The sequence below is a fragment of the Bos javanicus genome, chromosome 2, assembly GCF_032452875.1.
Source record: "Bos javanicus breed banteng chromosome 2, ARS-OSU_banteng_1.0, whole genome shotgun sequence".
Lineage (NCBI taxonomy): Eukaryota > Metazoa > Chordata > Mammalia > Artiodactyla > Bovidae > Bos > Bos javanicus.
In genome coordinates, this window is record NC_083869.1 from 36314241 (window position 1) to 36324156 (window position 9916).

Here is a 9916-nt window from a genome sequence, read left to right on the forward strand (position 1 = left end):
AGAGCCGCATCCATGAGAACGGCAATGAATGGCAGCTGGGGAGGCTTCCTGGCATGGATATGAGTGTGGATCTGACACCCACAGGTTTCACCTTGGAGATTCCAAGCCTTGAGGTCTTGAGGATAGAGAGGGAGAAGGGTGCCTTTGTTGTAACACTACTACTATTACTGCTACTAACAATAACGGCAGCTGTCATTAATATCGAGCCCTTATTAATACCTGCCAGGTGTTATTCTATATGTTTTACATGTATTGATTTAACATTCTCAACAACCATATAAAGCAGGTATTGCTATTATGTCCATCTTTTGGGTAAGGAAATTGAGATGTTAATAATTTGCTAGGTCCTGCAGCAATTAAATCCTAGCGCTGGTTGGGATCTCTGGCAGTCTGGCCGGGCGCCCGAGCTCTTAACTACTGTGCTCTACTGCCTCCCACTGGCTGAGTGAGCATAAAATGAAATCTGAATCCCCAGATTCTGTTAGAGAGCACTCTCTCATAGAAATATGCAAACACATTGTATTGTTAAATTTTCTAGTTAACCTTTGTGTAATTTTTAACTAGAGGATAGTTGCTTTACAGTGTTGTGTTGCTTTCTGCCATACAACAACATGAATCAGCCATAATTTTATCTATATCCCCTCCCTCTTGGAGCCATCCTTCTGCCTCCCATAAAAAGTATACAATAAATTAATTTTAATAGTATGTTTTATTTAATCCATTACATCCAAAATCTTATGTCAATGTACAGTCAATATAAAATTGGTAATGAGATATTGTACTTTTTTTTCTTATCGAGTTTCCAAAATCACTGTGTATTTCACACTTAACACAAAGCCTAATTCTGAAAAATCACATTTCTAGTGACTATTGAGCTATAGCCATACGTGACTGGGCTACCAGATTGGCAGCATTAGAAATTCAGCACCTTAGAATTAGGTGCCGCACTGACCTGGACTCAACAGACAAGCTGGATGGTGCACAGTGATAGAGAAAACCTTTCCTCCTGCCTACAACATGTCTTCAGCATGAGCATCTCAAGAGATACTAAAGAGAGTATAGAACGTAGAGATTTCTTCTGTGTAATACCTGCTCTGGAGGCTGGGCCAAAATCCTTGCTTGAGAAATGTTTAATTTCCAGTGACTCTAAATTCTTAAAATGATTATCTCCACCAGGCCATGCCCGTTCCTCCTATATTTATTGCCTACCAGAGAGCCCTCCTAATTCATGTTCTAGCTGCAGGGTCTCAGCGAGCTTCGTTTTGCTTCGAGCAAGAACGTTCTATGCCCCACCCCAGACATTTCATAGTCAAAGATGTAGCCAGTATATATGCTCACGGACACAGGCCTGCCACTTTCTTTTCAGGAGTGTTGCTAACCTATTAGAAGCGGCCATGGTTCATTTGCTATTCTAGAAACCGTCTTTAGATCTTCATACTGTAGTAGCTATTTCATTAACTCCTCTACTTATTTCTGCCTAATCACCTTACATGGCTTTTTGGCTAAAGAACAAAACTGTGTAAAGCCAGGCGTCATGCTGTTAGAGGGTCATTAGTCCTGCTCAAATTCAGATCAGCTATAGATCTTACCTTGAAAGCAGCATGACTCGCCCTGTGTGTATAACTCTCCTTATTAAATATCTAAAAGCAATAAGAGTTAGGATAAACTAAGCATGGTTCATTTCCTCCCGAGATACCATGAATTTGCCTCACTTCTTGCAGAGGGAGGCAGATATTTAATGATAATTTTTATGGGGGATTTTTTTCCCATGATAGCAAAGGGAGAGCTTAATTATAATGCTTCATTAAGAAATGTATCATCTCCCAGGCATATTGCAAGTATTATTAGTCATTCTGCTGTCAATGAGAGAAGGTACTGTATAATTACAAAATTGTATTAATATCATCAATAGAGTCAAAATAACATTTCCTAGAATGTTCAAGTAGAAAGGACTATACAGAACACCTGATTTCTCAAACTTCCCTGGAGATAAGAATCACTTGGGATATTTTAATAATAAAGAGTCTGTGGCTCCATCCAAACCAACTGAATCAGAATCTCAGGGGATGGGTCTAGGAATTTCAGAGGTGGGTTTAATAAGCATGAGCACCTGGGCTTAATCTTATCAGGAAGTTAAGGGAACACTGAAGCCCCACACCTTGGTTTTACAGACGAGGGCACTGGGGCTCAGAGAGATAGAGAGACTTAATGGATTTCAGACAGCTACTGTCCATCAGATAGGAATGGAATCCACCTCTCCTGAACCCAATTCAGGAATTTTCCAAGACACCAGGGCACTGCATTAGAGTGAAAATAAAACTGAAAATCATGATTATTTTCTGTCTATATATTTTAAAAGGAAGAACAAGTAGTATACTTCAAGTGGGTAGGTTGTATTTAATTCTGAGTGTAATCTCCTATACGATTCAAGAAAATCCAGGAAAAAGTGTATGTGTGTGTACACATTCCGTTTCTAGTTTGTCTTATATTCAGAAAAGGTCATTTTTAGTAAACTACAGTCTTTTCACTGATCCATTAAATACTCCATGTGTATTAATTGTCACTCTTTTGAATTTTAATTCTTTTTGAGTCAGTCGTTCAACTATATATCCATTTGCTTTGAATAATCAAGTTCTTACTTTATCTTCTGTTTTCTTTGAAGAACTTGGGCTATCCTTCAACAAGTAACTCGTTTTTTAAAATTCAGCAAAACAAAAGAGATTATTATTTTTCCTCTACTGGAGAAAAATTATGGTTTGAAAATTTAATGAGACATGTTTTCTCTACATCAGAACATTAATTGAACAATCTCCTTAATACAATTTTCTTTGTTTCCACAGACTGTCCAAAACCTCCAAATATTCCCATGATCATGTTGGGGGTTTCGCTGGCTATTCTTCTTATTGGAGTCGTCCTGCTGTGCATTTGGAAGCTCCTGGTGTCTTTTCATGATAGGAAAGAAGTTGCCAAGTTTGAAGCAGAAAGGTCAAAGGCCAAGTGGCAAACGGTATGCGCACACCTGGGGGCTGGCTGCTCCTTGTCCTGAGGAGAAGAAGGGGTGTTGGATTTCTTCTGCACTAAGAGTTAAACTGTCACATTCTTTCTCTGCTCCTCTCACCACGTCCCCAACAGCTGGTTTCTGTTCTGCTTTGGGGACAAAGGGACCTCTGTCCATTATCTGGATCTCAGTCCTCATAGCATTCATTTGTCTCTCATTGCAATGAAGACTTCCCCTACTCTGAAGAGTCTCATGAAACTCCTTATACTGTGAGCTACTTTGGAACATCAAGGCAACACATTTTATTCTTTACCACCAGAAGGTTCCTGCAGGCCCCATTTGACAAGCATACATGCTACATCTAAACATTTCCATAAATCGGCTGTTAGAGCTAATGGAATAATGTTCAGGAGTAGTATGACAGTTCATGCCAATTTCCATGGAAATACTCATTACTCATAATAGGCTAAAAAAGTAAGGCAAAAAGACTTTCAAAATACCATCCAGTTAGCTTTTCTGAATAGCATCCATTTTAAACAGCTACCTGAAAAAAAAAAAAAAAACCTCCAAAGTATCGACTTTTAAATATATGTACTCAATAGATATAATTTATGTGTCTTCTCTTCACAGTGGGCAAACACAAAACAGGACTCCAATTTTCTGTGTTTCTTTTCCACAGGAGAGATAATTACATTTCTAGAGGCCCATAGAAACAATTTCATGGTTTTAATTTCATCTCTCTCTCTCTAATGGTGTGTCCAGCTATCTGATAGCAATTATCTTACATTGCTGATTCTTAAAACCATGATATGACTGGAGAAAATACAGGCAAATGCAATGCTCCTTTGGGTTCATCTCCCCAAATAATTGATGTTAACACTTTTTTCTCTAGTTCTATAATGATATCTTCCGTACCTAAAGCAAATGGAATTTTCTGTTTTAGGTACATTTATCTTAATAAGGGATGTTATATCTTATGCAGTTATTTTGAAATAAATATAATATATGGTGCAGGGCAATAGACCATGAAAATTTTTATCTACTTTATCTTCCCATTAAAAATACCTTTAGACACAACAACCAAATGCAATGCATGGATCTTGTTTAGATCTTGATTTGAGCACTCTAACTAATATATATTTTTTGACAACTGGAAAAAAGTATAGACCTGGGCATTAGACTGATAGCAAGAAATTATGGTTAATTCAGTTAGGTAGGATAATGGCATGAGGCTTTGATAGAAAATAATTAAGGTTTACAGTAAAAAGGAAGTGAAAACTGGGTTTCCCCTTAAATAATTCAGCCAAAAGAGAGAGAGAGGAATAGTTGAAGTAACTGTGGCAAAATCTTGATAACTCCTGAATCTGGGTGATGGGTCTACAGAGGTTCACGATATGACTTTCCTCTTCTTTTGTGTATGTGTGGACTTTTCCTAATTAAACAAAGTCCTTAGTAATGTAAAGTGAGGATTTGCAATGAAGATATAATGTTTCTATCTCTAATGAGGTAAAAATGTAACCTGACAAGTTTGGTGACTTAGAACCCAGTACTATGAAGCCAAAGTATTGGAGCAATTACCTTCACCTGTCTCCCTGGCCATAAATGTTGCTTTTAACTGTCTGCTCCTGCTGCCAAGTTGCTTCAGTCATGTCCAACTCTGTGCGACCCCATAGACAGCAGCCTACCAGGTTCCATCGTCCCTGGGATTCTCCAGGCAAGAACACTGGAGTGGGTTTTTAACTCTCACCAACTGTCAAGAAAATGGCTGGAAGGGGTCAGAAGGCAACCAGGTTAAACAATGTGATTAGTGTGTTCATGTCAATCTCAGACCCCCAATCCATCCCTTACCCACCCAGCCCATTTCCCGGGTAAACATAGGTTCATACACACTACTATTGCAAAACAGGTAACCAACAAGGACCTACTGCATATAGCACAGGGAACTTGATTCAGTATTCCGTAATAAACTAAATTGGAAAAATTTTTGGAAAAGAAGCAAACAAGAATGTGATTAAGTTAGTACAAAATGCAATAGCAGAAGTTAGTTGAAAGACCGCGAGCCCTAAGCAGTAGTCTTGAGTTTCCCATTTTTGAATGTAAGAAAATTGAGGCTCAGAAAGGATAAGAGATTTCCCAAATTGTTGCTTTATGATGGAGCTGAAATCCTAATTGCAGCCTTTTCTTCCAAGCAAGCCTTGACCCTCCTAGAAATAATAGGCAGGTGTTCTGAAAACAAGCACTCGGGCAATTATATGATGTGTATCTACTAACCAGCACTTTTTCATGTTCTCCTACAAAGGCATGAATCCTGACAAATGATTAATATCTTTAAAATAACATTTTAATTAACAGTTAATTTCCGCCCAAACATGAATTGTTTTCCCTCAGGATGTAGAACATGACTGAAATTCAAATGCTGAATTTTTGTTGTCTCTTCACTGAAAGTAGAATTAAAATATGCATTAAACAGATAAAAGCATAAATGAAAAATATTATTCCCTGTTAAATTGAGTTTCTTTGAATAACAAATGTTTGATGTTCTTGACTAGATAATAACTGGGTCATAATTATTCACTTGGATGCAAAAGAGATTTAATTCGAATTATTCAATTCAAATTTCACTCATATGTCCTATTGGAAAAAAAAAAAAGAATGCTGCTCAGTGCATCCATTTTGGGGTTTTTTGATTTGATTTTGTTTTTATCTAAAACCTTTTTCCTCTTGAAGAACTGAATTTGGTCTTCAAACCCAGGGGATCTCCAGGGACAACAGTGGGATCTTCCGACCCCTAGGCCCCCATTAGACTGTAAAGGTGATAGAGCTCTGGATAAGAAAGAGCTTTGTTCTTGCCTCCTGAAACATTTCATTCATCAACTATAAAGAAAGGTTACCTCTTATTACACTTTTAGAAATACCACCCCCCCCATTCCATAGTCTTTATGAAAACACAAAGGGAAGATATTTAAATCCATTTTTGATTAGACATTTTTTCCTAGGATGACAAGTCATTAACTAAAGGCAAAAAACGTTGTCTGACATTCGTTACAGCCATGGATTGATTTTGCACTGTGCCAAGCAAATCAGGGCTACATTTGGCAGTTAGGCAGTCATTAGGGCAGCTGTGGGTCATGACAGAGAGCTTTCTTATTACCACTTTTTCAAGCTCAAAAAATGTGCCATTGCATTTGTAAAATCCACAGCCTAAATTAGCACCACCCAGAACTCCTGGGAGAGTCAGCCTAGTGACAACAGACGGTTGGAGGAAACCTGACCTTGTTTAAACAGTGCAGGAGGGCAGATCCACCCGAAATGGAGCCAGACGCAAGCATGTGTCTCAGCTGGAAATCCTAGGCAGAGAGGCTGCCGCTGGCATGGCACTAAGGGAGGCAGTGCTGGACATCACCCCACTTTCTCCTGCCAGCAGCATTTCATTTGAGCTCATTCTTCTGAGTTCTGATCACCAGCTGAGGCCAGGAAAAACTCTACTGGCCTGCATCAGATGTACTTGCTTTTACCCTAGCTTTAAGCTTCTACCTTACCTTCCTACTATGTTGGCATCTGCTTCATCCACCACCTCTGTTAGCATGCCCAGACCCTATGACTACCTTTGTAAGAACCACCTCCCCGCCCGCCAAATATTGTAAGCTTTAATAAACAAAGTTGCTTCAAAACACAGAAAGAAAACTGCACAATCAAAATGAAACATTCAACAAAATATCTGCCAAATAGCATTGTGTATCCAGTCAATTGCAACTCAAGTCACCTCCTTTGTTGTGCACATCAGCTGTGTTTAGTGTGAGATGTGGGATGCCTGACGTGATCTGGGATGGGATCCACAAAAGAGCTCCTAGTCTTACAAAGCTCTGCCCGTGGCCCTACTCACAGCTTGTTTCCTCTTACTCAGTGTCTGGTTTCCTAAGTCCCTCAATTCCTCCAGGTCAGTGCCACACCCATTACTCCCAGCCTTCACATCTCATTTTTTCCCATCTTTCCTCTTCAGTCGAGTCCCTTATTCTTCTGTACCCAACTTAAACTTCAGTTCAGTTCAGTTCAGTCGCTCAGTCGTGTCCGACCCTTTCAACCCCATGAATCGCAGCACGCCAGGCCTCCCTGTCCATCACCAACTCCCAGAGTTCACTCAGACTCATGTCCCTCGAGTTGGTGATGCCATCCAGCCATCTCATCCTCTGTCATCCCCTTCTCCTCCTGCCCCCAATTCCTCCCAGCATCAGGGTCTTTTCCAATGAGTCAACTCTTCGCATGAGGTGGCCAAAGTACTGGAGTTTCAGCTTTAGCATCAGTCCTTCCAAAGAACACCCAGGACTGATCTCCTTTAGAATGGACTGGACTTACTAGTTTGCAATTAAATTAATCTCTTAAATTTAATAGAGTTCCACACATGAATTTTGTTTGTGAACAAGACTCTGCTTGCATCTAAGACATCCATCAGCCATACACCCTCCAAATCTCGAGTTTTTATTGCAGTAGGACTAGGGACTGGAGAGTCCTCATGATTATCCAAGCTGACCTCAGGAGTAGAAGCAATATAGTGACTTGGCCTTCACTCGTCACCCACCACCAGGGAGCCTCTTCTGTATTTGCCCTCATCACTGAGATAGCATCTCTCTGCAGAGGCACATGGACAAAGGTAACATGTTGCTCAATCAGAGGTAGGCCCCTGGCTCTGGGCAACACAGAAACAGGTGCAGGTGTGACTCCTCTTCACTACGAAGATACTGCAGTGCATCCAAGGGAAACAAGAGGGAGAGGCCAGAGAATGCTTTTCAATTGAATTCAGTTCTTCTGAGAGCTGAGAGAAATGTACTGAGAAAGCAAATACAATTACTTTGTTTTGTTTTGTTTTCTCAAATCTATGCCTATAAAATGCTACCATCTCTGCCATTCAGGGGATAAGGAGATCAAAGTATGGTAATTTGGAGGGTCAGAGGTGGCACCCAGACTCCATACATACTCAAAAATGGGCTTGGAAATACTGTGCCAAATCCCAAAGCCCAGAAGTGGGGCATATCTTTAGCACCCTATCCAGGACCTTCAAAAAAGGAAATTCCAAATGCAAAGAAGTTATATGTAAGTAGGTCTGATGCTGAAGCTGAAGCTCCAATACTTTGGCCACCTGATGGGAAGAACTGACTCATTGGAAAAGACCCTGGTGCTGGGAAAGACTGAAGGCAAGAGGAGAAGGGGACGACAGAGGATAGTTGGATGGCGTCAGCGACTTAATGAACATGAGTTTGAGCAAACTCTGGGAATTGGTGATGGACAGGGAAACCTGGCGTGCTGCAGTCCATGGGGTCACAAAGAGTCAGACATGACTGAGTGACTGAATTGAACTGATGAGAAGAAGCAGCGTTTTTTGAGCACTTACTATGTGCCAGGTACCTGCTGAAGTACGGTCCTCATGGACCAGGTGGGCACTTTGGTAATCCCTCTTATGGATGAGAATGCCAAGGTTCAGAACTGCTTAAGTAAGGTTACATGGTAGAGCTGGGTTAGAACCCAGGCTCTCTGAAGCCAAAGTCTGCATGCCCAACCTTGGGGAATGGGAGGGAAGGAAATGTTCCTTATCCAGACATCTCGTGCCTGCATGAAACAATGAAACTGAAGGAGAGAAATTGGAGGCTCAGGTTGAGCATTTATTCAAACACCTAGAGAGCTTTGGGCTGTCTGGTCCCAGTGATGGCACCTGGGAACACGTCTACAATCCAGACAGAGCAATTGAATTATCCAGGCTTTGCACACAACCATTCTACTGCCCTGGGGGCAACGCTGTTTTGCCCAATCCTCCTGGGGACCAGTACTCTGTCATAAGCCTGGCATCCCACATACCCGTCTCTTGTGACTCTCTCCTTTCCACACTGTTATTCTCTAGCAAGGGAAAGCCACCCAATTCTTTTTACTATCTACTAGCAGGTGTTTGCTGTCCCAAGAAGCTAGTTGTAACTCCTTCTGAATTTTGGTCTCATTTTAGCAAGATTATTTGTGCCCTAGTTTGATGCTTCTCACCATCTCAATGCATTTCTTAAAGGTGGATACTTTTCTTTCTTTTTACCGTTTTATTTTGTATTGGATTGTAGGAGATTAACAATGTTGGGATAGCTTTAGGTGCACAGCAAAGGAACTCAGCCATGCATATACATAGATCCATTCTCCCTCAAGCCCCTTCCCATTCAGGCTGTTACATGACCTTGAACAGAGTTCCCTGTGCTATACAGTAGGTCCTTGTTGGTTATCCATTTTAAGTATAGCAGTGTATGTGTGCCCATCCCTAACTCCGGACTATCCCTTACCCCAACCCTCCCCCCAGTAACCATAAATTGGTTCTCTAAGTCTGTGAGTCTGTTTCTGTTTTGTAAATAAGTTCATTTTTATCATTTCTTCTTAGATTCAGCACATAAGGGACATCATAGGATATTTCTCCTTCTCTGACTTCACTCAGTGTGTTTGTCATTCATCTTTGTATGCTTCTACCAGTTCACTTTTCCCGTCTTCATCTTTCCCATTTTATTTTGGGTCACCTGTTGGTTCATTCTGTTCATTTGATCAATTCTGAGTGCCTGCTGTGGGCTAGTTGAACTGTTTTCAGCTCTGGTGAAACAGCAGCGAACAAAGCAGCCATTTTTTGTTCCATGTGCATTTCCAAAAATCCATGATTTACTGCATTTCCAAAAAGGGTAAGATTCTTAGGATACAAAATTATTTTTTCATAATAAAAAACAATAAAGTATACATTGTTAAATGCTAAAAGTATGAAATATCAAATTAATCAAAATTATTCACATATCTTCCAAGATTAAGCCTAACTTTCTTTTTCCAATCTGTAATGTACACTGAAATTATTTAGATATATTAAAACTGTGTAGTAACAAAATATACATACTTTCATTTGGACCTTTTTTT

The 9916-nt window shown here is 40.3% G+C and overlaps 1 protein-coding gene across 4 annotated transcripts in view; it reads left to right on the forward strand.

Moving 5' to 3' along the window:
* Positions 1 to 9916, forward strand: part of ITGB6 (integrin subunit beta 6) — a 149752-nt gene that overhangs the window by 137667 nt on the left and 2169 nt on the right. For all 4 annotated transcript variants that reach the window (XM_061396154.1, XM_061396164.1, XM_061396132.1 and 1 more), the window contains one exon: positions 2841 to 3007. In XM_061396154.1, the coding sequence (XP_061252138.1) occupies positions 2841 to 3007 (167 nt within the window). The remainder of the gene's footprint in view (positions 1 to 2840; positions 3008 to 9916) is intronic.